This window comes from Rhinolophus ferrumequinum, chromosome 23 (genome assembly GCF_004115265.2).
Source record: "Rhinolophus ferrumequinum isolate MPI-CBG mRhiFer1 chromosome 23, mRhiFer1_v1.p, whole genome shotgun sequence".
NCBI lineage: Eukaryota > Metazoa > Chordata > Mammalia > Chiroptera > Rhinolophidae > Rhinolophus > Rhinolophus ferrumequinum.
In genome coordinates, this window is record NC_046306.1 from 23,699,344 (window position 1) to 23,727,214 (window position 27,871).

At 51.3% G+C, this 27,871-nt stretch overlaps 1 protein-coding gene across 1 annotated transcript; it reads right to left on the reverse strand.

Annotated features, from left to right (window-relative positions):
• Positions 1–56: 56 nt before the first annotated feature.
• On the reverse strand, positions 57–27,859 carry ANGPT4 (angiopoietin 4). The gene is made up of 9 exons (XM_033094726.1): positions 27,311–27,859; positions 19,264–19,419; positions 18,578–18,699; positions 15,680–15,912; positions 11,915–12,030; positions 9,725–9,826; positions 8,055–8,221; positions 3,534–3,664; positions 57–2,906 (listed from the first exon to the last, which is right to left on the reverse strand). The coding sequence occupies exons 1-9, from the start codon at positions 27,617–27,619 to the stop codon at positions 2,746–2,748; spliced, it is 1,497 nt and encodes a 498-aa protein (XP_032950617.1). The 5' UTR covers positions 27,620–27,859; the 3' UTR covers positions 57–2,745.
• Between the last annotated feature and the right edge of the window lie 12 nt (positions 27,860–27,871).

The window sequence follows — 27,871 nt, forward strand, 5'->3', positions numbered from 1 at the left end:
GCCTGCTCCTCCACTGCTCTTCCATGTGACTTGGGTGGGACTGACCCCCCGCCCCCCGTCCCGGTCCCAAGCATGATCATGCAACCCAGGTCTGGTCATTCAGAATCACAGTGATAAGTGCAGCAAGGGGCACAGGACCAGGCCTGGCTGGAGAGAATCGTGTCTGCTGGAATCACAGGGACAAGAGAGCTCTCTGTCTTAGGGATGCTGAGTTGGAAGGACATGAGCCTGGGGCTGGTGGGGCCATCTGATCAGGGGAAAACATGATTGGGAATGAAGTGAACATAGCAGATGGCAAGGCTGCGAGACGGAGAGGGACATTATGTGAGCCCCTGGAGGTAACCACACCTGAATCCACCTCTAGACTTCCTGGTATATGAGCCAATCCATTCCTTAGGATAGGGTTTCTATGTCTTGTGCCGAAGAAGGGTACTAGCGTGGAGGAAGACGAAAGGTGAGAGGGAAAGGTGAATATTTAAGAACAGGTGTCTCAGCTTCTTGGTCTTTTTAGAGACCTGGAGTACAGACAGGGATTTGGGCCTTCACTCCACCTGCAGAAGTCTGTCCCTGGGGCTCAGCTTTGCCCTCATCTTCTCTCCGGCATCCAACAATATAAAAATAAATGCTGTGGATACTGTAATAAATGCTTACCTTACCTGGGTCCAGCAGAGGTGGTGGCATGCACTAGGGGTTAATTTCCCACCCCATTCACCTCTTCGGGAAGTAACATTTATTAGGCACCGCTTCATGTCAGGCGCCGGTCAGAAGCTGACATACATGGTTTCGTTTCCTCCTTGCTACAGCCCAGTGAGGAGGGAGTGTCATCATCTCCATTTCACAGACAAGACAAATGAGGCCTCAAGAGGCTGAGCCACTGGCCTCAAGTCTCAGAACTACAGCAGGTCCTTCTGACTCTAAGCCCTGCCCACGGTACCACACTGCGCACAGTAGGCACTAAATAAAGCCTGTGAGCCAATGCAGAGTAAGGCCACGTGAGCCTTTGGGGCAGCAATCTGCCCCAAAATACTTTCCCCTCCTGCCTGCAATGCCACCGTGAGCAGCCACAGCCTTTGGTTTCCCGGAGATCTGCTTAACCCCTCTTGGGTTTACTCAGAGGGTCAACATAGAGTAGGGCTCTGGGGCTGGGTGGAGAGAGGTGGGGTGAAGGAGCCCTGTTTGCACCGCACCAGCCTTATCCAGACGAAAACGTTCTGAAGACAGAGGCACATCCTGGGCAGGTTGGTCCTGGCTGGACCTGGGTGTTGCTGACGAGGACAGGACTGGTGGTTTCACTGGGACTAAGGAGGGTGCACAGTGATGGGGGATAGGTGGCAGAGTGGTGGTGGCCCGTCTCTGACCCTCTCCTCTGAAAGAAGCCTCTGGTCTCATGAGGAGCCTCTGGTCTCGGTTTCCTGACGCAGGCAAAAGCCCTTCTCCCAGACTGCCAGCTATAGCATCATGTTGGTTGGGGCAGGTGGAGGGGCTAAGGGTTCCGGCTTAGACCTAGAAGGATCTGGACCCAGGGATTGATGTCATGGACAGTCTCCATTGGTCCCTGTACTTGATTCAGGAGGAGCTGGACTTACAAGGAGAGCTGAGGGCAGCCTCAGGCAGCTGGCTTCCCGGGGCCAGAAGGAGCCTTGGAGGACACCGGCCCATAGCACAGATAGGAATCTTACTTCTAAGGACCGTGTGTGTTTGTTTTAACCCAAAGTTTCCTTCCAGTTGCTTTTAGAAGCTGTTTGAGAGTTTTACTGGGGCTTTTGTAGCCAGAAAGCGTGAGTGCAGCTGGGGGAGGAGGAGGGGGCAAGGCCCTGGGGCCCCTCCTTGTGACACTCAAGAGTCAGCTTTTTCCAAGGGCATCCACAGCCCTGAAAAATTCTCTAGGATAAACAGGGCCCATTTTCAAATAAGTAAATTTTGAGAAAGCTGCCCACACTAGCCCCTTCACGGGCAGTCACAAAGCACATGACCACATCAAAGGCTCTGACAAGTCCTGCAGCTAAGAATGCCTGTTCACACTGATTTAACCTGGTGTTTTCCTCTCACTTGACCGTAGGTACTTTGAATGGGGAGTCCGAGTTACTCTCTGTGAAACACATTCTGGGGCCTACTGGGGAAAAAGGAATCTCACTTAGATTTCCTGAAGCCCCTGAGAGACTAGGTCTAAGCTCCATATGCTAGAGCCTAGGAACGGTGGACAGTGTGGGGTGAAAATAGTGATTCCTATTATGGGGTGGATGTAGCCCCTTCAGCCTTGAACAGACAGTTCGAGGACATCTCAAGGTTGAGAAAGCTTGGAACAGGAGATAGTCTCCCCACCAACCCCGGGGACAGATTCTGGGTCTCCCTCCGAGCAGTTTCCTGCCGGCAAATACCTTCCCACCTGCCTGAAACTCCACTATTAGCCAGGTAGCCCTTTGAGAAGCCAAGTTCAATCTGTTCTCAGCTCATTCAGGGTACTGTGACCCTCAAGCTGGCAAGGGGCCCCTGTAGGAGACTGGAGGGAAGAGAAAAGAGGGATACTACAGAGGCAGGACCCCCCCCAAAGCCCACCATTTCGCAATTTGAGGGGAACAGGGAGGCAGGTGCCTCTTTGGGACTTCTGGGGCAAGGAGGGCTGGCTCAGGAGACCCAGGTGTCGAGGCCCAGGCCCTGGCACTGTGTCCTCTCTTTGGGTCCAATTTGTCCAGGGACAACAAGTCCTGTCTCCTCTGTCAGTCCAGCCTCCAGGTGCGGCTGCTGTTAGATGCCCACGGGACGCACCATCATGCGAGTGGCGCGCAGCGAGTAGCCGGGGCCCTGGAAATAGTGCCAGCGGATGCCGTTCAGCTTGCGCACGTGTTGGCGAGCCGGGTAGTAGATGCCGTTGAGGTTTGAGAGGCCGCAGGCGTCAAACCACCACCCTGGTGGAGGGGAGGAAGAAGCTTTGGGGAACTGCGGGCCCACCAGTGTGGTGAGGGCAGCCCCCAAACCCCAACAAGCTGTTGTCTTCCCCAGCAAGCCAGCTCATGGGAGATGGGGCTGGGTGGGAGTGGGTATGGCAGGTGGGAGGGACTCCCAGACCCTCTGCACAGCCTGGGGCCTCTGGAGGATGGCACTGGGCTCAGGCTGCCACTCTTGGCCCCCCACCTTCTCCCTAAACCCTCTGTGTCCCTGTCTCCTTCCCTTGCTGTCCTCTTTCCTGCTGCCTCACAAGCCTCCATCTCCCCCTTTTCATGGGTTACGGATGCTCTGCAGTTCTGAGTCTCTCACACCCAGGGTTGTCTCTCTCTCTCTCTCTCTGATGGTCTCTGTCTGTCTTTCTGAGCCTGTCTCTCATATACTGCGCTCCTCCGTCTTTCTTTGGTCTCCATTTCTCTTCCCATCTCTCCCTTTGTACTCTGTCCCCCTGTAGCTCTGCTTCCACTGTTGTCTCTATGTCAGTTCCAACGTTTCTCTGTTTTCCATCTGTCCCCCATCTCTCTGTCTCAGGAGGTCTCTCCTATCTCCTGCTTATGGGTGGGTGGGGCTTCCGCGCGCCCTGCACTCACCTGCAGACAGCATCTGGGCGCACTTGCACAGGCAGTTGTCATTATCTGCATCGCGGGTGCTGAAGTTGGTGCCCTGCAGGACCAGGCTGCTCTGGCGCCCCGCTGAGCCGCTGTACCCGCTCAGAGAAAGTCTGGAGGCCACCCGGAGGTGGTGATGGGAGAGGGACTCAGAGTCAGGTTGCGGCTAGTTGAGGAAGGGTCTCTGCTCTGCTTATTCTGGGAGGGGGAGCCCCGGCCTGGTGCGCTTAGGACATCGCCCTCCTGGATTGCCTGCCCTGCCTGCTGCCCCTTAGGGACTAAGCACCTACTGGGCTCCAGGCCTCCCTCATGTTGCTGAACCTGAGTCTTGCACAGGAGAGAGCATGACCACGATAATAATAGTGAGGACAAAGGCTAACATTTCTTTAAACATCTACTATGTGCCAGGCATTGTTCAAAGAGCGTTACATGGGCTAACTCATCTCATCGAATCCTCACAACACCCGATTAATCCCATTTCAAAGATGAGAAAACGGAGATCCCAAGAACCAAAGGAGCCTACCCAAGGTCTCAGAACGAATGAGGGTGAGAGCCAGATCCCAATGGAGTGGGGCCTGATCGGGGAGCTATGTGCACTTGCCTCCCCATCTGACCTTCTGCAACCCCGCCCTGTCACCCCTCCCCCGTCCACCTACCTCCTCCAGGAAGCCTTTCCTGACCACACCAGCCCACCTGGATCTGTGCCCCGGCTGAACCCCCAGCCCTGTGACTTCCACATCTGCAGTCAGCTGGGGAGGGTTTATATTTCTCTGCCAGGCTGTGAGACCCTTGTGGGCAGGTCCAAGCCTGTTAGGGGGTTATGACCATGAGGTCTGGGGGCAGAACCCCTGGTCTGCCACTTGCCAGCTGCGTGACCTTGGGAAGACTGCTTCACCTCACCCTCAGTTTCTTCATCTGTTAAAATGGTAATGATAGCATACTAACATGATGACCTCGTTTGGCTACTGTGATTCGGAGACTTCAGCGCGTGATGGGTGCAGTGCTGCTTGTTATTCGTCCCTGTGTTCCCGGCCCTTGGTACATGGCTGGCACAGGCTTCCATTGAGCCTGGTTGGAGATTGTTGAGTGCTTGTAGCAGGGGAGGGGCTGCACTGGTAGCTGAGGTGGGGAGCCAGTTTGAGAGAAATGATGAAGGGCCTATGGGTGGAGGCAAGTGGACACCAGATGCAGCCAGGACAGCTTGGGGAAACTTCGGTTCCCTCAGGGCACGTCCTGGGAGATGCCCCAGTGGGATCCAGAGGGAATGTGGGGCCTGGGTATGTGGCCTGGCTAAGTCCTTGCACCTCCCACCGATGGGTTCTGTCTGTGGTGAGGCGAGGGCTGGCCCTCAGGTTCAGATGGCTGTGGCCAGCCCACGAGCCCTATCTGTGCCCTGAAACATGCCACCCCGGGCTCGCATGACTGGAAGTACAAACTGCCCTGCCAAGAGGCCCATCGGGCCAGGAGCTCCCTGCGGTGGGGTCAGGCAGGCTGGCCCACCCACTCACATGGCTCCAGCTGCTCCTGGTGGCCATTGAAAGCTCAGTGATGTCAGTTCAAGGCCAGCCTCAGGGCTTAGGCTGAGGTTTGGGGTCACATTCAGACGGGGGCTGTGTGGAATCAGGGTTAGACAAAGCCGATTGGTCTCCTGGGGTCACTCCAGCAGCCCTGGTCCTTCTACTGTCTCCATGTCCTTGGCTCAGGCTCTGCCACTCTTTTCCTCCCCTGTGGGAGCCAGCATGGGGATCAGTGAACTCTGGGAGACACCCAACTCCTGGACCAGGAAACCCCACTTGACCCATTGTTCCGATGTCCTTTGAACATGTTAATGGCCCAGGCCTGGGAACCCAAACACGTCAGTCTCTGGGGATCCCCGAGTTAGACACACAAGGTGTGTCTTCCACGTGTCTGTGGATTTGTGCATGAGTCTATGTATGTGTCTGTAGTGTGGCCATTTGGATACCATCTTCCTGCTTGTGTGTGTATGTGTATGTGTATGCTTGTTTTGAGTTTGTGCTGGAATATCTGTTGTGGGTCCCCGAGTGCGCTCTGGAATCTGCCTTTGTGCCTGCGATTGTGTGTGTTTACCTGTGAGGGACATTTACAGGTGTGTCTGGGTGTGCTTGTCTGTGCTTGTTTGTGCAGCTGTGAATTTGCGTGAGTTCGGGCTCTGCGTGTACTCCAGGGGTATGGTGAGCCCCTCTACACGGGCATGAGTGTCTGTATCTTGCACTTGCAATCAAGTTTGAGTGTGTGGGCATCCCTGGGAGGCATGTGCCCCCTGTCTGTGTGTGCCTGGTGTCTTGTCTCTGCTTCCCCATCCCTACCCGTGGGCCACTGCCTCTGCAGGCTTATTCATGTGCCCTAACAGGGCTCCAGAAGCCCCCATTATTGTGACTGATGAATTAGGGCCCCCCTCCGGCTCCCCAAGCCCATGCTCCAGCTGCTGACTGCCCACACTCAGCAGCATATCAAATTCGCATACAAGAGCATGGCAAGGGGTTCCAAATGTCACACACATGTACATGTTTGTATAGACAGACATACATAACAGAAATATATACATAGATGCAGAAATACTGTATTTCTTTCTGAATTTTATTAACACTTACCATATGCTAGGTGTTTTTGCACAGATTACCTCAATTATGACATAAACGCTATACTTTACAGATGAGGAAACTGAGGTACAGAGCAGTTAAGTAACCTAAGGTCATGAAGCCCGTGAGTGATAGGCCACCTGGCTCTGAGGCCATGTTCTTTAGTGCAATGCGATACTTCTCCCAATATTTCTTCTCCAAGAGAAATACAGATCCTGGGCTTAGGGCCTTGGAAGTTGCTACTCAAGAATTGGGTCAGGGAGACGAGGCTATGTGTGTAGGAAAGACTTGGGAGGCTCCCCTAGCTTCCCCTTATGCACTCACCATGTACCAAACACAGGATGGGGGCAGCAGTGAAAAAGATGGGCCTGCTTCCCACTCATGCAGAGTAGGCCAGCCAAGGGTGTTGAGGGCTGCCTGGGGGACAGCAATTATAACATTATTTGCTGAGCCCTTTCTAGGTGCCTAGCACGTTGTAAATACTCTATGTGCAGTATCTCATTCAAGCTTCAACACACTCTGCATGAGGACGGGACACCTGTTTTACACACGAGAAGGTAGAATGACTTAACTCAGGGTCATTCAGGAAGATGAGGATGGAGTGAGGACTGAAGCCTTGGCTTTGGTGGTCAGTGGCTTAAATGGGAGTCAGCAGGCTGTTGTGGCCAGTTGCTGGTCAGCTAGGGGCCTAGGGGGGTGTGCAGCTCAGTCCTGCCTAGCCCAGGCCCAGTGGATGTTTCATTTAGCTCTGGACCTTAAACGAGGAATGTTACCGGATTGGGGTGGGTCCCATAAGATGGGACGTCAGAACCACGTAACTGGAGGAACCAGGGGCATTTAATAAGAAAAGGGGGGTGGAGACATATCACTGAAACCCCACCAGAGGAGGAATGAGGGATAACGTATAGGGGGACAGAGAGTCATCAGAGATCCTTTGGGAGGAAATGACCTCCTCATCAGTGGAGGCAATCCAGCCCAGTTGGACGATGACTGTGGCTGTGGAGGAGATTCTAGCATCACATGAAGAACCAGACGACATGTGAGGTCCTTTGCATCCCTGTGAAAGTGAGTCTATGAATTTAATTCTGTTCTGGTCCAAAGAGAGCCAGGACCCAGGCTTATCTTTAAGATTCCTGAGTTTTTCAGAGAGGCAACGTCATGTAGTAGAAACACGGTGAGTTTAGCAGCAGTCAGACCTGAGTTCAAATCCAGGCTCTACCTAACTTGTAACTTTGGGTAGGGGACGCAAGCTCAGTGCCTCAGTTTCCACATCACTAAAATAGGTACAGCAATGCTTACCTCAGAGTGTTGTGGGGAGGATTAAATAATGTGCCTGGAACATAGTAGGTTCTGAATAAATGCTCACTCCTTTTCCTAAACAGAGCCAAGAACCAGGCTGAGGGAGGGGTGGGAGACCTTGATGATTTTATAATACTTGCATGCTCATATTTAAGCCCATCCTGCTATTAAGAAGTAGAGGTATAGAGAAGCCAGCACCGTGATTCATCTAAGTTCCAAAGTGAGCTGGAGCAGAGCCAGAATGAGCCCAGGTACCCCGATTCCCAGCCCAGGGACCCTTCCACCTCACCCTGCAGCATAGGACGAGCTGGGTAAGTCACCTCTTGCCTTCTGGGCCTCTGTAAAATGACTGCCTTGGGGTGACTGACCTTGGAAGGCCCCTTCCCACTCCCAGCATGGCAGCATCAGCAACATTCTCTCCACCCCACCCAGTAGCCAGGAGGTGCTGAGTGCTAACCAGTCGCCTTCAGATCCCGTGACGTACACCCAAATTGGGGACAGATGGTAGGAACAGGAGACGCCCAGGGGCTGACCCATAATACAGACTCGGTAGCCACTAGACGAGGGATCCCAGCCCGCCCACCAGCCTGGGCCCCGAGCCCACCTGTACAGCTGTCTTTCGCTGCCCAGCTGGAAATGCTCATACTGGGCGTAGGCCTCGTTGCCTTCCCAGTCTTGCAGCTCCACACGCAGAGAGTAGGCTGCCCTGCTAGTGAGCTGGTGCACCACCTCATTGCCTAGCCAGTGCTCTCCGGCTGGGTTGCCAAAGCCCTAAAGGGGAGGAGAAGGTGGGGGTGGGAGAGGAAAAAGGGGAGGGTGGGGGTGGACTACATGTTGACATGGGAGGCTACACCCCTGGCTGAGCTGGGCTTCAGGGTCTGGGGCCACTGATCCAAAAACCACTTTTCCTAATGATCAAATTCATAAAGTACAGTGTGGGCAGGCTTGGGGAAAGGAGAACCCTTCACCTCCTAGAGCAGAAAGATGAAGACTTTTGCAAATGTGAAAGCCTGTCAAATATAATTGAATCACATTTCTATGAAGTTCAAGAATAGGCAAAACTAATGTATGTTGCTAGAAATCAGACTAGTGACCTCTTTTGGGGGAGTAATTGATGGGGAGGAGGAACAAGGAGGGCTTTTGGGGGCTTCAGAGCTATCTGTAGCTCTGAATGGTGGTCGCTGGTTGGATACATATGTGAATATTCACTGAATCTTACACTTAAGATTTGTATACTTAGTGCATGTATGTTAAATCTCAATTTAGAAATCAACGATTTTAATCAGCTGCATAAATGACAGAGCAAACTTTGTTCAGAGACACGAAAGCCACTGCAAAATTTCAGCAACACTGTAAATGTAAAGCTAATAGCGTTGGGAGTCATCGGTGTCCTACAGTGACAAGAAACCAATGCCCCCAGCCAGAACAATAATTCAGCACCAAGGACAGGGCACACCTAAGCCCCACTACCCATTTAGTTAGGTTGTTCTGCTGATTCGCTTCATGGTTAATAATCAGGACTCCTTTGTGTATTTCTGCATCTGAGCCCCCTATATCTCTTTGCTATTTTAAGGACTGTTTTAAACCCAACTTGCTCAAGAACACTCGTAGCTTAATTTGGTTTTTATTTCTAAGTCTTTTTCAAATGGGCAGCATGCAGACACGCAAAAATAATATTGCTGTATTTCCTTGTGGGTTTCTTTTTCTACGTCTTTTGCTTTTAAATCTTTGCGAGCTTTTAAGTCAGCTGGCCAAAAACCCTTTATTCAAAATCTAATTTGAAAAATTGGAAGACAAGAGGGTGCTCTTTCTCATCTTGTAAAATGCACGTGGTCTTTGGGCCAGCAATTCCACACTGAAGAATCTCTCCTGCAGATGTGGTCGCATATGTGTGCAAAGACAAGGAAATTCATTGAAGCAGTGCAGCCATGGATGGTCAGGGGAGATAACTTTTTTCTGTTTCTTTTTATGTGTTCTTAAAAAATTGAAAGCAATGTAATATGTCTTATCTTTTCTAACAAATGAAAACAAAAATAAAGTTAAACTTTGATTCTTAGACTATATGTCAGAACTTGCAAAAATAAGGTTCAGTTTCAGAGGGTGGAGTTCCTAAAAGTGAATGTGCATCGGGCAAAATTATTTGAAGGTGGTTGGTTTTAGGCGGGCTGACTTTTTTCTGGGAAGAGCCGAAGGCAAACCAGTCCCCTGCCCACGATCCACCTCCCGCCCCAGGTTTCAGGGATGAAAAACCCCTCCCCAGGGCAGCCATGTTACCTGTTTATAATCCTTCCAGTTCCGCTGGAAATTCACACTGCCATTCTCACGACGCTGGATGAGGGTCCACCCACCTCCATTGGCCTCCAAGTCACAGAAAACCTGAGGGAATTGGTGGGGTGGGGAGAGAGCCTTTGGAGGCAGCCAGAAGCCAGGTCTGGGCTGTTCCAAGTGTGATTTGGCTGACAGACTCTCACAGAACAACAGAGGAGCCTGGGGGTCAAGGAAGGGCATCAGAAAGATCCAGTTCAAATTCCCCACTCGTTGTCATCCTTTTTCTAAAGTGGTGGGCAAGTGATGCCCTCTTAGCTTTCCTTTCCTCATTTGTAAGATGGGTGTGTTAATACCATAACCTCCTCGTGCTCAGTTTCTCATCTGCAAACTAGGGTTGTGAGAATTCAATGAGATGATGTAAAAAACAGAGCCTGGAACATACGAGGCACTAAATAAATGCAGGCTTTTCCCTTGCGATTGTTGGAGGGTTTCTGTAAGGATTAAATGCCTCTAGGTGTAAAGCGCCTGGTACACAGTGTAAACTCAGGAAATGCTGTTCCATTTATTGGACAAATGTTTTCTGCGTACTTCCTATGTGTTCACCACATTTGAGGCACTGGGGAAGTGATCAAGATACGACAAAAAGAGTTCTTTCTCTCAAAGAGCTTACATCCATCACACTCACATCTTTCAGGCTAATCTGTGTTCACATATTATTTTTCTAGCCAGTTCATTACATGTTCAATGTTCAATGAGGACAAAGTTAGCCCTGGATGGAAAGAATCAGAGATAAGTCAATGACAAATCAACCCTTGGGGCTGGCTTAGTTTCAAGGAGGCTATGATAGTGGAGGCAGGCTTGATTATGAACATTTGGGTAGCTACAAGGAGAGCCCCCAAGGAGGAGTCCCTGGGAAACCCTGAAGGTCTTCCTAGAGAAAATGCCATTGGAACAGAGCCTTGGCTGATGATGTGCCTGCCAGGTAGAGATGAGTGGGAAAGTCATGTCCAGTGGAGAAAGCAGCAGGAGGAGAGGCTCTGAGATGGGTAAGGCCTGCTCAGTGAAAGAAGACAGTGGCATCTGTTGAGAGGGTAGCAGAGAGTGCAGGAAGGGAAACTGAGGCCCAGAGAGGGGAAGGGACTTGCTCAAGGCATATGAGTCTAAAGTACAGCTGAGGTTTGAGCCCAGATCTTTTGCCTCCCAGGCCAGCTCTTCCCTCTCTATCAGTGTTCCCAAATTTCAGTCATTCACAAAACGTCCTGAATTCCACCATAACTGCATTTACTTAATTTCATATAGAATATTTACTTTGAAAATGGTATCCCCCCTTTTAAACTTAAATAAATACTTAGACTAAACATATTTTAAAAAGACATTTTATCAGTACCATAAGTGGAAAACTAGTAACACTTGCCTTTATTCAGATAATTGTGAAAATAAATATAACGAATACAAAATAGTATTATGAAATGCTAGCTAGAAATGGAAAGCCTGACCTCTCTTTGTTTAAAGGGGAGTTTGGCAGGTATGTGAGAAATGTTAAAGACAATCTGGAAACAAACGGAGCCATTCTCCTTGATATATTCAGAAGGGTTGAAAAGAAATTGCACAGGGAAGTATGAAGTGGGAAGGCTGGCTAGTTGGTCCCCATACCCTTTCGCTTCTGGGCCTGGCTTCCAAAACCTCCCCCTCACCGACTGTCCCCTCCCCATCTGACAACTGGACCTCAAAGCTCAGGCCAACCTTGGGAACCACTCACTGAAGGTGGTGGGGCTTCCCCATCAGCCCTGGTCCCTAATTTCCCATGTGGAGCAGAGCCCCCACACCTGCCTTCAACCAGACTACAGGTAAACTAGAAATAAATTTCTTTGTGTTAAGCCTCTGGAATTTCAGGGTTTATTTGTTATATCAGCTTGCATTACCTTAGCCAATACAGAACTGTTTCCTGCTATTCCATCTTAGAAGCATCTCTGGAGAAGATGCAGAAGAAGGATGTACTTCCAACTTTGGGGAATTCTGCTTTGACCCCACAATCTGATCCCTGGCCGGGTAGGGGCTCCAGAAATAGGTCCACCCCACCTTCTTTGGAATCTCAGATGTTGGACAAGTCCTGAAGCTGATGGGGGCAGGGATTTGTCTGTGAGTCCCTTGGCTCAGCACCCTTGGAAAGCCTCAGCCCTCGGGGAGCCCCCTAACCTTCCTGGGCTCTGTCATATTGGCCACATGGATGGTGTAGACACCACTGGCATTGGCTCCAAAGCGCTGGATCTCTGCACAGTCCTGGAACACCTGCTCAGCTGCCCTCACGGAGCCTGCAATGAGACAAAGCAAACACAACTAGAGGTGAGCTAAGGAGAGAGGAAGGGGCCAAGTAGGCACTTCTGCCTGCTCTGTGCCAGGTTCTGGTTTAGGAGGTGCTAGGGACAGAGAGATGAATCAGACTTGGGAGGTTCCCTAGAGGAGGTGATAGTGAGCTAGGACCAGGAATTGCCAAGGTCGAGAAGGGGAGGGTGATGCAGGCAGAGGGAACAGCAAATGCAAAGGCTGGAAGGTCCTGGTGTGCGCAGGAAACTGAAGTGAGGGAAACTGACTGCGGCGGGGTGGGGCTGCGGGGAATGACTCACGCCACCAGAACAGGACTGAGGCCAGAGAGAGCTCTGGTTGTTTGATGAATGTGAGAGGAGTAGGGCACAGAGTCACCAAGGAAGGAGACATGAGGTTGAGATGGCAGTAGGGGCCAGGTCAGCCTTGAATGCCAGGCTGAGGAGCCCAGCCTGTGGAGGAAGAACACTCTGGCCAGAGTGTGGAACAGAGACTGGAGGGGACAAGACTCAAACCAGGGAGGCCAGAGATAAGGCTGCTAGAATCTTTGCGGAGAGGGTGATTAGGGCCTGAACTCCAAGGAGATACTTCCTCATTCCACAAACCGGAAAACTGAGGCCTAAACATGAGGTAACTGGCTCAAGGGCACACAGACGGGGTGGCAGAGCCTTCCCTCTCTCTCCAGGTATTTGTCCTTAGAGCTCCCTTGCGTGGGAGGCCCAGGGTCCCCTCCATTAGTCCACCCCTTCAGCTGGATATCCCTGCAGTCCTGGACGTGGGCCCCACATTATGGCCCCCCTGGGAGCTCACCACTGGCCTTAAGAGCCCATGTTTCTTCCCTTAGGAGAATATTAATGACCAAATCCCACAGGGGCCCTGGGAGCCTCTAGGCCTAGCCTGAAAAAAGTGATGACTGACAAATAAACTACAGGGGTTTCAAATTCCCTTTCTGCTTCCTTTTGGTGGGATCCAATTAGAGGTTTGGGCTGCGAGTCCACCAGAATACAATCTCTAAGTAGGTGGTTATTAAAGGATGGGGCTGAAGTTCCAGATGGATAGGTATGCTGGCCAATGAGGACCTAGGAGGCTATCGGGGCAGGACTTCCTGTTTTGGCCTCACACTTGAACCTGGATCCCAGGTCCTAGAGCTGGGACACTTGTTGGAAGGAGGCTGTTGTTCCTAGATCATACATGAAGCGACTAAGGCCCCAAATCCACCCGAGCCTGTGCATAAACATTCCCTGGGCAGAGTCTCCTTGGCTCTAGCTGTCAGCCCCCTGGTCTTTGGGGAACTGCCAAGCATGGGGAAAGGGCTGGCCTAGCAGGGACAGGCCCAACTGTACCCAGCCAAGAGAGGGTGGAGCTGGGAGTTGGTCTCAGATTTCCAGCCAGACTTCCCAAGGCTCTGTCCACTATTGTTTTCCTTAGTCAACAACATAGCGATAACAACAGTAACAGTAATAACAATAAAAGTGAAATATTTACCATGTACTGTAGTGTTGCTCAACTAGGTACTGCCAGGGGCAGTTTGGGGCCAGGAAAAATATTTTTGAGGGGCGTAACAGTAAAGATGGACTGGTATTGATATGCAACATGGTTTGGCCCCAGCCTGGGCCCCCTCTGAATCTCTGGGCTGGTCATTTGTACAGCTTTACCACCTTCTGGCCCTAGGCACCGTACTCAGCCCCTTCACGTGCTTTAACTTATCTGGTCCTCTGTGTAATAGGTGCGATTATTACTCCCATTACACAGGTGAGGAAAATTGAGGCTCTGAGAGGTTAAATGACTTTGGCTAAGTCCCAGTGCTAGTAAGCTAAGAAGCTAGAGCTTGAACTCTAGTTTATCTCACTGCAAAGATGTGCCCTTCCTCCCCTTGGGGCTCTACCGCAGAACCTATACAAGGCTCAGCCAACAGACCATGCTAACAAATGCTGCTTCTGATATCGAGCACTGGTTAGGTTTTCTCCACCTGTGTCGTCCTTCTATCCTTCTGAACGCCCTGAAGTCTCCACCCATTGGCAGCCTCCACCTGCCGAGGACAAAGCAATGCAGAGAGGGGCTGCAGGCTTCCTGCTAAGCTTCCAGGATGCCTGGTTCCTGTGCCTGTCTGCCCAATCTTCTGTTCTACACCTGGTGACTAATCTCAGTTCCTCCATGTAGACACGGAGGAGAAACAACTCCACGTTGCTCTTCCCTGGTGACAGTGCAGCGGGAGGACAGGGCCTTTGGCAAAGGGTGGCCAAGGTGAGGTGTCCAACACAACCTCCCGCACAGACTGGTGAGCAGACATTGGGCCACCGCTGGAGACTGGGTTAGTGGTGAGCCTGTGGGGAGAGGCGTCATGCCGGGCTCCGCGCCCTGGGATGAGCTACAACAAGTCCACACATGGCATTAATTTAGGCAGTCTCCCCACCAGGACAATGTACCAGCTAGTGAAGGGTTTGGGTCACTCTGCTGCTCATGGTTTGAAAGATATCCACCTCTCCTGCCCACGGCTTCCTTGGGCCTCAAACCCCTACCCAGCAGGGTCTCTCTGACTTAGATGGAGCTATGGTGCCATCCTCTGTCCCCAAACTGCTGCTTGCCATAGTGCCTGGCATTCATCACTATTGCTTGAACCCTTGTGCTCTAAAGGCTTTTCAGCCCCCCCGCCAGTGGAGATCCAGCAGCAGTAGGAACCCTTTCCTCAGTCTTTCTCACCAGGCCACCCTTCACTCCATGGTTCCAGTTGAACTTCCTAAAATAGTTCTACCCTGTTCAAAGCTGCCCAGTGGTTTTCCACTGCCCTCATCATGGCCTTTCAGGCCTTCTATGGTCTGGAAACTTCAGGAACACTCCTAGCAGAGCATCTGGCACATAGTAGGCACTCAGCAAATACGCATTTCCATCTCCTTCCCTCAGTGACACACAGACAGAGGGTCGGGCATTTTTGCAAAAGACATGGGCCACAGCGATGCTCTTCATTGCTGCATCCCCAGCACTGGGCCTGGCACACAGTAGGTACTCACTAAGTGTTTGTTGACTGAGTGACTGAAGCTGGAACCAGGAATGCCTTGGCCACCCCCAGTGGGCTCCATTAGAAGGAGCCAGTGGGGATTGGGGAGCCCCCAGGCCTTGCTCTCCCTTCTGAGAAGCCAGGTGTGCCCACGTTTCTGATTGGCAACTTTTGACTTACGGGCAGGGGCCTTAAAATGAGAGAAGTGTTTGGCGGAGCATTGAGTTCAACCTCCCCATTCTATAGATAGAGAAACTGAGACCTACGGAGGGGTGAGGGCAAGTCCAAGCAAGTGGGGATGGGGATAGATCCTGGAACCGCAAATTGTCCGTCTTAGCTGGTGGTGTTCTTGTTATTGTCATTACCTCTGTTAAACACATGGGGAAACTGAGGCCAACAAGAGGGGCAGGGGCATGCCCAAGGTTACTCATGGAGTCAGGAAGAAGAGTCTGGATTGGTTCCTGTTAGGACTGTTGTCATCACCATTACTATTGTTTGCTATTTCTATTGCACAGGTGATGGGAGAGGGTTGGGGCCTTTCCCGTGATGGCTTCCAGGCCCCAGAGAGAACGGGGACTGTAAGCAAGGTCTCCCCTTCCTTCCCGCCCTCCTCCCTCACTCGGTACACCCGCAGGCTGGCTCACCTAGGCCCTGGGCCACGACACGCACCAGGCGCTGCACAGACTCCAGCAGCTGGCGCTGCTGGCGCTGTAAGAGGCTGGAGTTGCTTCTGGCGGCGCGCAGGCTGCTCTCCAGGCCGGCAAGGGCGCCGCTCTGGCGGCCCAGCAGGCGCCGCAGCCGCTCCTTCTCGCCGCGGAGGCTGGCCAGCTCCGCCTGCTGCTGCGTCTCCAGGGCTTGCACCCGTGTCTCCAGCGCGCTGCGGGGCGGGGCGCACGGGGGTGAGCCTGTCGTCCCCACAAGGCACCCACACTTGCACACTTTCCCCTGGGTCCCCAGGTGACTTCGCGGTACAGACTGGCGCTGAGGCTGACAGAGAGGTAGAGCGTCCAGCCCAGGGTTGCACAGCCCAGGGGTCTGTGGCACAGAATGAGGAGTGGAGGAAAGAGAGACTCCGCCATGGAGTAAGATGGATTTGGGTCCAGTAGAGCAAAGAATTGGAGGTGGGAGGGACATGCGAGCAACCAGGTAGCCACAATCAAATCCCAAATCTGCTCTTCCTTTGACCCAGCAGTCCACTCTCAGGAGTCAACACCCAGGAAGCCCGGACAGGTATGCCCTCTGGGGGACTGGTTGTAATAGGGTAAAAACGAAACAGTCTAAATGCCTGACAGCCAAACCTGGCTGAGTCTGTTCTATTTGGTGACACTGGAAATGGTCTGGAGCCACGCAGAGGAAGGAGGTGGAGCCATTTGCACAGAGTCGGATAGATGCCCAATCTTGGAGTGGAAGGACCTTGGCACATCAATGCCTCTAGTCCAACCCCACGTGTGGGAGGATAAAAAAGAGAGAAAGAAAAAAGGTATTAATGTAATGCCCGTGCACTTACAGGAAAAGGCACGGAAAGACACGTGGAAGAACACGTGAAGCCTGTGTTTGTGGAAAAGGTGAAAGAAAATCCACTACGTGCTGTTACTTTTGCAGAACAGGTTTGAGTGGATGGAGATGGAGGGGAAGAAGACGGGGGCAGGTGGAGGGGACTGACTTTCCCTTTCATTTTATAAAGGTCTCTATTGTTTGATGATATAATAAGCATGAGGCATTTTGGTAATGAGTTAAAAAGAAGAAGAGTTTTTAAAGAGAAAGAAGCTTTTGACTCAGCTCTTCCACGTTTGACATTTTATCCCCCTGGTTTGCTCACATGTGTGCAATGGGACATGGAATGTTATTCATTGCATCACTGGTGGCAACGGTAAAAAATTGGAAACCTCCTCCATCCCCATGAATTGGGAATGCAGAAATAAATGCAGGGACAGTTATACGGCAAACATTATGCAGTAGGACAAGAGCATGAACATGGGATCACGCACTTATAAAACCATTTCCAGGATAACTGACAAAAACAAACAAACAAACAAACAAGGTGCAGAAGAGTGGAATGGTACATTTGGGTTTAAAAAGGGCGAAAAGGAACTCTTCAGACATATTTATAAGAAACCTGGAATATCAGCTTATAGAACGTCAGCTTCACCGGCACAGGGATTTTTATCTACTTGTTCACTTCTGTGACCCCTGTGTCTATAAGAGTGCCTGACACATGGCAAAAGCTCAAAAAAGAATCTTTTTTGCTTCAAAAAATATCATTGGTTGAGTGGACAGAAGGACACAAGAAACTAGGCACAGTGGCTGCCTGTGCTGTGGGTGGGTAGGTGGCTGAGGGAGAGGGATAGGAGGGAGAGATTTTCCTGTATGTGAGGTTATGCTGACCCATTCTCCAGACTAAAACAATAAGTCCAGCCAGAGCGGAGGAATTTACCCTGAACCCCAAATTGTGCTGCAGGAAGTGGGAAAATTTCTAGAATTTTAGCGGTCTCCATAGGCCAAGAGCTTATTGATTACGTTCTACGTCTTCACTGATTTCTAGGCACCTGGTGCCAATTCAGAGTGATGGAAAGTGTCCCAGTCCTTGCCCTTCCCCACCTTGGGGTGAGGGAATAAGTATAAAAAGGTGACAAACTATCACTAACTGCACCCAGATCAGAGGGAGCTGGGTGATCCTTGTGACCTTATCTTGACCCAGCACGTGAACAACAACATCTCGCGCTGTACTCCGGCCTGCGGCTGCCTCCACATGTGGGTTTCGCCTCCTCCAGCACCCTGACTTTGGCAGTGTTTTCTCCACTCAGCTCGAAACCGAGATGAAAGCAGCCTCGGACGTCTATTTCTCTGCCTTAACTGTACCCGTGACTCTTTCTTTCTTTCTAACTTTAAGGATGTTTCCCTCGTATGCATTTCCTTATAAATGCAGAGACTCTCCACCAATGCAGACAAGAAACTGGTAACTGTGGTTGCTTCTGGGAAGGGTGGATGAGATCAGATTTATTTATTTACAAGTTTAAGTAAATCAAATTAAACTTGACAGGGCGAATTGTATGGGATGTAAATTGTAGCTCAATAAAGCTGTTAAAATTTACAAAATAAATAAATGGAGAAAGGAGTAAAAGGAAGGAAGGAAGGAAGAAAGGAAGAAGAATGCCTGTCTCCTGTCTCCACCTAGTTCTGTGTAGCCAGGCCCTGTGTCTGCCTGGTCCGCAGCCCCAGCCTCAGCCCAGCCCACGTCCACCTTTACTCCAAGCTTCAGTCTGGTCTCCAACACTGATTTTAGTTCTCTCCCCTGCCCTGGCCTAGTCCCATCTCTAGCTCCAGCCCTAGTACCCAAATGGTGCCTCACTCCAGTCTAAATCCAGGCCCCTAGCTCTGTCCCCGGCCCCTGTCCCAGGCACTAGCCCAAGTCCAGCTTCCCACCTTGCCCCCAGCCCCGTCCCAGCCCTGGCTCTCGCGCTCACTTGGGTCCCAGCCGAGCCCTGGCCCCAGCCCCTACCCTAGCCCCTATCCCAGCCCTGTGCCACGGTGCCAGTGCCCACCTGTTGCAGCCTTGCAGCCGGTGGAGCTCATGACCCTGCAGCAGCAGCTGCTTCTCCAGCTTGTTGGTAGAGAGTGAAGTCTCCAGCAGCTGGATCTCCATTCGCGATGTTTGGTTCAGGACCTGCCTCAGCAAGCAGGAGGAAGTGGGGGTGGGAGGGCGTACATAAGCCCTGCAGGAGGCTTGCCCAGCAGCCACCCACTTGCCCACAGGCTCTGCCATTCCAGAAACTTGCTGACCTGTTTCCACCCTCCCAGTAGTTAGTTCCTGTGGTTGTTTATTCACGCACGCACACACTCACTCACTCACTCACTCACTCACTCACTCTGATTGAGCTTCTGACTGGCTTCCTAAGTTTGTTCTTCCTATCACTGCACGTGTCAGTTCCATTCCTCCTGATGCTCAGGCCCCAGGAAAAATCACTTTTGACCCCCACCTCCAACCCATCAGCAATTACCATCAGCTCTGCTGTCCAAATGGCTACCTGACCACTTCCCTCACTCTCCATAGCCCCCACTTTGGCCCTGTGACAGGGTCATCAGGGAGGGGCCCTGGGGGGTAGGGTGGGTACAAGCCCAGGGGAGACCCTGACCTCACCCAAGGATGAGGTCAAGGCAGGATGACCTGGGCTGTGAGCCAGCCTGGCCGGCCACAGACCCCCAGTGCTGCCCGCTCACCCTCTGGTACCTGAGCCTCCACGTTGGTCAGCTTGCGGGTCTGGGCAGTGGTCTGGTTTAAGAGGCTGGTGCCCAGCTCCAGCATGGTGGCCGTCTGGTTCTGGACCATGTGCTGCTGTGCCTGTGCCAGTTCCGACCTCAAGTTCATCTGGATGTACCTTTCTAGCTGTGGGGAGACCGTGGGCTGAAGTCATGGGTAGGGGCTGGGGGAAGGCTCCTGTACCTTCCATGTGTCTCCACGAAGGACACAGAACAACCAGGAGAGAACTCTCTGCCAGGCCAGGTCACCATTACTCCTCGCCTGGACTACTCCAGTAGCTTTCTCCCTGGCCTCTCTGCCTCCACTCTTGTTCCTCTCTGCCCAGTGCATACTCCACTCAGCAGCCAAAGAGATCCTGTTAAACCTAAGTCAAATCATATTCTTCCTCCGCTCAAAACCCTCCCAGGGTTCCATTCTTACTCAGAGAAAAGGCCAAAGTCTGGTATGACTGCAGCTTCCTGCATGACCTGGCCTCCCGCTACCGCTCTGATTTCCTCCCTTGGTCCTCTCTCCCTCATTCTGCTCCAGAAGCACCAGCCTCTATGACATCCCTCCAATACAGCAAGCAGGTGCCTACCTCAGGGCCTTTGCACATGCTGTTCCCTCTGCCTGGAAACCCCCCTCCTACCCCCACCCCATCAGCATGGCTCACTCTCTCATATCATCTCAGGTCTCTTCCTTCCTACCACTTATCAATCCCCGACTTCATATTACAATTTATCTGTCTATTGCCTGTTCTACCCTTGTGACGTCAATTCTATGAAGCCAGGGATGTGGTCTTGCTCACCACTTTATCTCCATGTCTAGCAAAATACTTGATGCACAATAGGTGCTCAGTGAACATGCATTCAATGAAATGATGGAAAAGGGGGAGCAGCAAGGGTCAGAGCATAATCCCCAACGTCATGCCCATTACCCAGCTTCTTAGGGGAGAGCCAGCAGCAGAAAGTGGAGACACATCTTTCCTAATGTAAGCGCTTGCAGGTCCATCTGCCAAGCTGGACTTTTTATTTTTCTGGCCCTGTTCATCTGCCAAACAGGGCTGATCTGGCCCATCTCCAAGGACTCTCCCCGCTCGAATGTTCTGGGATTCCATAAACTAATGTTCCTTTCTTTGACAGGGCTTCTCTTTTTCCCAAGCGCAGGAGAAGTGGTCTGGCAGTGAGACCAGGATCGAGCTGCAGAGGTGAACAGTGTGTTCTCAGGGCTCAGTGCCCCGCCTCCACTCCCTCTCTATTCAGCACACATGCTGGCCTCTCCCCACCATCTCTACTCCCTCCCCCACCCCAGCCCTGGCTCCGTCCCTCACCCTCTCTCTCAGTCTCCCAAGAGGTCCCACAGGGCATCTCCCAGGGTTTCTGGGAAGACTGGTGCTCCTCAGAGAGAGGTGGTGACCTTGGCTGGAGGGCCAGGCTCTGACTGGCTGCTTCCTCCTGCGTCTCTTCTCCCTTCTTCCATCTCAACTGTCTGCTCCCATCCCTTCCTCCCCAGAGTGCTTTTGCAGGGCCACGTTCCATTGTAGTGCAAGGTCAAATCCTGAAGGGGGCGTGCGTGAAGGGTGCTCGTATTGATTAGAACAGTGGTCCTTGGGGCAGCATCACCAGGAGCTTGTTAGAAACGCACATTTCTAGGTCTTACCCTAGAGTCTACTTACTGAATCAGAAATTCTGGGGTGGTGCCCAGCCCTGCAGGTGAATCTTATGCTCACTTAAGTCTGAGAGTCCTGAATGTAGAGGTCACAAATGGGACCGAGGACCAGAGTGACAAGCACATCCCAGCTTTTCAAGCCTCTGTCCCGTTGGCCCCGTCCTTCTTCCCATACGTCCTTGGCCCCACATCCACCGTCCCCGGCAACATACAAACATGCTCCAATAGCTCCCATCTAAAAATCTATAACCATGTATTCTCTATCCCACAGTCCCTTCCATCTGCATCTCCAATTTCTCTGCTTCCCCTCAACAACCCAACTTCTTGAACAAGTTGTCTCCATTTTTCTCACCTCCATCCCCACCCCCCATCTTAAAAAAATTTAATAACATTATTATGGTGTACTTCACATATACTAAAAGAAAAGCATAAATAATAATATAATGAAAGCTGTGTACTGTGCTCAAAAAAAAATACAATCCATCCTGTCGCATCCTGTGCACCCCCCGGACTGTCTCCCCGACCCCGAGAGCCCCTTCACTTTTTAACTTACCTTGCTGTGGCCTCCTTGACAAGGCAGGGCCAAGGCACACTTCTGTGTTCTCATCTTACTCTCCGTCTCAGCGGCAGGCAACCGAGTTGGCTACTCCCTTTTTCTGGAAACACTTTCCAGATGCACCTTCCCCTAGTTTTCCTCCTCCCGTCCCCCATCACCTCCTCTCTTACTCCTCCTTAACCAGGTTCCTACACATTGGGGACTCTCATGGCCCAGTCCTGGGCCCTCATCCCTCAGTGCACTCTCTCCCTAGATCAAGGGTCCTTATGGGGGAACCACAGGGTCTGTGAAGAGAATTCAGGGGGTCCATGAACTTCAGTGAGGAATGAGTTACATCTTTTGTTCACTAACCTGTAATTAATATTTGGCATTTCCTTGAATTATGAGCACAGGCCACAAACTACAGGTAACCCCTGTACAACACGGCATCCTAGAACACGATTTCACTCTAACACGGTTTGAGAATTAGAAAAATCCATGAGCAACACAGAGCGTAATAAGAGCTTTTATGAGCAAAAAACATCTCATTCAAAATTAGGGAAATCCCCGAACAACATGGAATGCAATAAAAGCTTAGTAGCGATGATGAAGAAAACATTATTTAATACACATTAATATGTTATACTTTTGGTGAAAATTGCTTCAATAAAGATATTTCTCTTAATTATAAAAATATAGTAGTATTTTTTTGTACTAGTTCTTTGTTTCGTATAACACGGATTCGCATAACACGGCATTTTTTAAAGGAACCTAACAACCGTTATTATACTACCTGTATAGCATTATTAGCCAGTCCTATGAGTTCATTACCGATGGAAATCACACCTAATTTCATATCATAACACAGGTATTACAGCATCTTAAAATACTTTTTTTGCTCATTATAACTTCGAAAGCATGGACATTGTCAAACCCACCACTGGATAAAGCTACTGCTAGAGCACAGATTTAATTGTATTACTTTGATTACAATTGCAATGTCACTGGGTGTTCTTATGCTTTTATTTTTTTGCATTTAAAAGTATTATTCGGAAAAGGGAACCATCAGCTTCATCCAGGATCAGATGCCAGTGTCCGAGGCTTCAAATACATCAGGTCCCTGACACAGGTGTTCCAATTGGTTATAGGACTTTCCATCCCTCTCCATGCTGATGGAGCTGTCTCTGTCTCCCACCCAGACTTCTCCCCTGAATGTCCCACCCACTTGTCAGCAACTCACGCAAAAGCATGCAACATGGAACACTTGATTCCTCAGCTCCCACTGCTCTGGTCCCTGCATCCTCACCCCATTCTCCTTTAGTCTTTCCCCTCTCAGTATATGGCCCCACCCAGTTCTTAAGCCCCAAACCCAGACCTCATCCTTGACTCTTCTATTTTCTTACCTGCTTCATTCAATCCACTAGTAAGTTCTGGCCACTATGTTCTTATTGCGAGTTTCGAATCAGTTCACTTCCCTTCGCCCCTGGCCAGGCTACCATCATCTCCACTGGGCAGACTCTCGTGTTCTCCCCACCACGCCTCTACCAGCCATCGGGGATTCTAATGTGTGACCGGCCAGGGAGCACCAGGGTGGAGGAAGGTAAGCAGAGCTATACTGAGGCTGCTCTTGGACTTTCGCATGAGTCATGAACCTGCCGGGACCTGCTTAAAATGCAGACTCCTCGGCCCTGAGCTTCTATTCCGCGCTGTCAAACAGCAAGTTCATTCCTGCAGTGAGAACTTCGCAAACACCGCTCTCAAACTTCTCATTTGCAGATGAACAGACTGCGGCCCAGTAGACTTGCTCAAGGTCACTAACTGGAGGGGTAGGTTCCATGACTCCTTGCTCAGGGGCTTCCTCAGGTCAGCAGAGCTGAGTGGTGGGCCCTGGGGGTAGTTTGGGGTCATCTTGAGTGACAAGAAGTCCCTCAGCACCCTTACTGGTCTCTCACTTGTCCTGTGGCTGTAAGAGGCTGGGTGGGGCAAAGGCCACCTGCAGCTGGGGCCCATCACCCAATTTGCCATACCCGCCCACCAGCATGGGCCCTGGAATGGGTAATCCAGACCAGATGGGCCCAGTATGGCCAGGCTGGCGCTCTGGTGACTAAGAGCCGTCTGTATGGTGGGGCTTGGGTCTGGCCCTGGGCTGAAGAGCCAGTTAGAAGGATGGAGGAAGGATCCCAATGGAGGAACGGACCTGGGATGGGATCTGTCTCCCCTCCCCCCACTGAACCTGCCCCTTCTCTGTCTCCCCCAAGCCCGCAAATTCTCAGGGCAGAGATGGGTAATGCGGTGCTGGTCTTCCAGCACCTCTTCAGCCTGAAAAGAGGCTGATCTTTGGCCCTTGGGCTATCCCCCTTTCCCTTTGGCCCTGGGTTTGAGTTCTGGCTCTACTTACTCCAGCTGTGGGACTCTAGCAGTTGAGGGCTACATTTCTCTGAGCCTCACTTACCAATCTGGGGATATGGGAACAGTAAACCCTGCTCCGTCATGTGGAGAGGGCAGGGTTTGAAAAGGGCCTTGAATAAAAGGAGTTTTGACAGGCAGGAACTGGGGGAAGAAAGGTGTTTCAGAAAGACAACAGTTGAGTATCTATGTTTGAGCAGTCTCAGTAGCCAAGGAGCTCTGCTCAAGCCTGCTTTTCTCCTGCATTATTTAAATTAGAAAGACCTCAACTGGCAAACAGATAAACAACTTCAGTCCATCCATCCAATGGACTCTACTCAGCAATAAAAAGGAAAGCACTACTGACGTACATAGCAACATGGATGAATCTCAGATGTATTATGCTGAGTGAAAAAAGCCGGACTCAAAAGGCTACATCACAACTTTCTGGAAAAGTCAGAATCTGTGGTTGCCAGGGGCAAGGACTGACTACAAAAGAACACAAGAACTTTTTGGGGTATTGGCAATGTACTATATCATCATGGTGGCGGTGGTTACATGACTGTACACATTTGTCAAGACTTGTGGAACTATATGTTAAGAGATGAATTTCACTATCTGTGGAATAAAATACAATAAAAGCAAACGTACCAAAACAAGGTTCTATGAAACATCCCATATATAAATACATATCATAATAATTATGCTCCCTCAAACTAATCCCTCGTTCTCTGAGTTTCATGCATGTATTCACTCAGCAATTATTTCTTGAGCACCTACTATGTGCTAGGCACTGTCATACTGTGTTTCCACGAAAGTAAGACCTAGCCGGATAATCAGCTCTAATGTGTCTTTTGGAGCAAATATTAATGTAAGAGGGGCCAGTCCGGTGGCTCAGGTGGTTGGAGCTCTGTGCTCCCAACTCCGAAGGCTGCCTGTTCGATTCCCACATGGGCCAGTGGGCTCTCAACCACAAGGTTGCCGGTTCGACTCCGCAATTCCCACAAGGGATGGTGGGTTCCGCCTCCTGCAACTAAGATTGAACACGGCACCTTGAGCTGAGCTCCCAGATGGCTCAGTTGGTTGGAGCACGTCCTCTCAACCATAAGGTTGCCAGTTTGACTCCAAAGGATGGTGGGCTGTGCCCCCTGCAACTAACAACTGGCAACTGGACCTGGAGCTAAACTGTGCCCTCCACAACTACGACTGAAAGGACAACAACTTGACTTGGAAAAAATCCTGGAAGTACACACTGTTCCCAAATAAAGTCCTTTTCCCCTTCCCCAATAAAAATCTTAAAAAAAAAAAATTAATGTAAGACTCGGTCTTATTTTATTATAATAAAATACAATATGCAATATAAGACTTATATTAATTTTTGATCCAAAAGATGCATTAGAGCTGATTGTCCAGCTAGGTCTTATTTTCGGGGAAACAGGGTAGGTACTAGGAAATCAGGAATGAACAAAACAGACAAGTTATTTGATTCCAGTGCACATCCACTAAATCCCTCAGTTAAATTCCATAGTGATGAGTGCTATGAAGAAAATAGGAGGGCATAATGAGTGGGGTCGGCGGCAAGTTTAGCCAGAGTGGCAAGATTAATGGGAAAACTGGTGCCTCAGTTTTCCCATCTATTAATGGGCAAACAATCTTGCTTCATAGACTTATTGTAAGAAATAAATGTGATAATTCTCTCAAAGCACATAGGACAGTGTCTGGCACACAGCAAGTGCTCAGTACACACTGGTTATCTTACTTTATCCTATGCTCTCTCTGGGAGTCTGAGAATATTTTGAGTCACACTTTACAGAGGAACCGAATGATGCAGGTGGCTGCCCCAGGGCCCTATCGCTGGTCAGTGGCACCGCTGGGACACGTCCCCTTGATCCTAGTTCAGCCCAACTCAGATTCCACAGCAGGGTCCATTCCAGACATTTCAGAGCTGGCTCTGCGGTTAAGCAACCGCTCAGAGGCCAGAGGTGCAGGCTCAGGGGACAGACCTAGGGCCTGTCTTCTCACATTTCCTGCCCAAGGAGAGAAGAAGGAGAGGGTCTGTGTACATTCCAGCCCAGCCTAGGTCTGGGGCCTGGAAAGAAAGAACCAGAAACACACGGCCCTGCCCCAGTGGGATGGCCAGGCCAAGCTGCTCAAACAAATAAAACTGTCCCTCTGGGGGAAGCCTTGTGAGGGGCCCCTGCGGCTGCTGTTCCCAGACCAACCCTGGGCTGAGGGCATCTGTGCCAGCCGTTTCCAGTCTTCCTTCTTGGAAAAATAACCTTATTCCTCCAAGAAGCAGATGCTGTCCTCCCACCCCATCCCCAGTCCCAAACAAAAAGCAGCCAGCCATGGGTTTAGGAAATCAAACCCCAAGAGATTTGATTCGGCAACATTTCTTGTTTGGATAACCGAAGGCTGAAAATGCCAGGAATTTACAGGCAGCCTGGGGCGGCTGGGGCAGCTGGGAGTCCCCAGCCAGTGTGGGAGGGTCTCAGGCTTGGCCAGAACCCCAACCCTGTGCTCCCGCGGGATGTGCTTTTGACCCACGTCCAGCCAGGCAAGGCCTCACGACTGCGAGGCTGAGGGTCCGAGTTCTTCTGAGGTTTGATGTCAGGGACCTGGAGTGAACAGCAGAGGCTGAGGACGGGCTCCTGCCCAGCCCAAGCCCTCCCCTCCCCCTTAGCTTCGGGTACAAAAAGAAGCCCCAGCCAAGCAACCTAGCTGAAGGCTGGGGACTGGTCATTGGGTGGGTTTGTCCTTCAGCGTGGACAGACAGTGTGGACACCCAGGAAGGTAGAGGCAGGGGGTGGGGGAGAAGGTCTAGTGGTTAGAGGAGAACCTGTGAGAGTGACAGGGAGAGATGCAGGGAGATTCCAGTCAGACCCGAGAGAGAATCAGACAGTGACAGAGACACATACATAGTTAGAAACCACAGGGCTACCATGAGAGCCCCAGCAGAGAGACCCACAGAGGCAGAGAGACACAGAGATAGAAAGAGAGAGAGGCAGAGATAGATAGAGAGGGCCAGCTGGTCCCTCCTTGTCTTTCCCTCCTTCATTTTGCTTCTCCATCTGACATAGATCTTTATTGTTCATCTCTTTATGCCTCTTTCTCCTACTACTCCAGAAGGGGACCTACTGCTCTATTTACTGTTGTATCCCCAGCACCTAGCAAGTGCCTGGCTCAAGGTAGCACTTCTCCACCTATCAGATGAATGAATTGAATGAATGGCAATTAGGGAGTCAGGTTCCCAGTTCTGACCCTGCCCAGTCTTGCTGTGTGGCCTGAGGCCCATTCCAGCACCTCTCTGGGCCTCATTATCTCAATCTGTACAATTCGGAGACAGAGGTCCCATCAGCCTGGCCCTCTATGCCCAGGGAAGGCCTCTGTGATGGACCCACCAGCTGCCAGTCACTGCCCACCACGCCCCTCTGCAGGCGCAGCCCTTACCTTCTGCAGCCACTGCGTGTTGTTCTCTAGCACCTTCTCCAGCTGTCGCACACGCTGGGTCGGCCAGTCTCCTAGGTTCAGTGCAGTGGCTGGTGAGTCCCTTTGGAGGCTGTTGGAGCCCCTGAAGGCCTCAGGCTTTGGTGGGCAGGGCTCCGGCTCGGGCAACACGAAGGTGTAGCTGCATTGGCCGTGCTGGACTCGGTGTGCCCGGCGGCGTCCACCTGCCTCCTGTCCCCTCTGCTGGGCCACAGTCATGGTGGCTACAGTGAGAAGGAGGCTGCCCAGCAGCATGGCTGGCCGGGAGAGCATCCAGGAGATGTGGCGATGTCGAGGGGTGTCCGGTCAAAGCCCCCCGGAACTTTGTCTGCCCAGCGCCCTGCTCTGTGCCCAGGACGTACCCACCGTGGCCAACAGTGTACAGGCCAGCACCGCTGCTGCAGCGGCAAACCCCTGTTTGGCCAAGCTCCCTGCCAGGCGGCTATTTATACTTGTTCCAAATACCACAGCTGCTCAAACTCCTCCCACTGCCTCCTGCCCACATCCCCAGACACCTTCTCACCT

What these genes read in the sequence shown, in the direction of transcription:
- ANGPT4 (XM_033094726.1), bottom strand. Translation starts at nt 27,619, where the DNA reads ATGCTCTCCCGGCCAGCCATGCTGCTGGGCAGCCTCCTTCTCACTGTA. An exon ending in TGACCAACGTGGAGGCTCAG is followed by an intron (nt 18,700 to 19,263) that starts GTACCAGAGGGT and finishes TTGCTGAGGCAG; the next exon opens with GTCCTGAACCAAACATCGCG. An exon ending in AGCGAAAGACAGCTGTACAG is followed by an intron (nt 3,665 to 8,054) that starts GTGGGCTCGGGG and finishes GGTGGCCTCCAG; the next exon opens with ACTTTCTCTGAGCGGGTACA.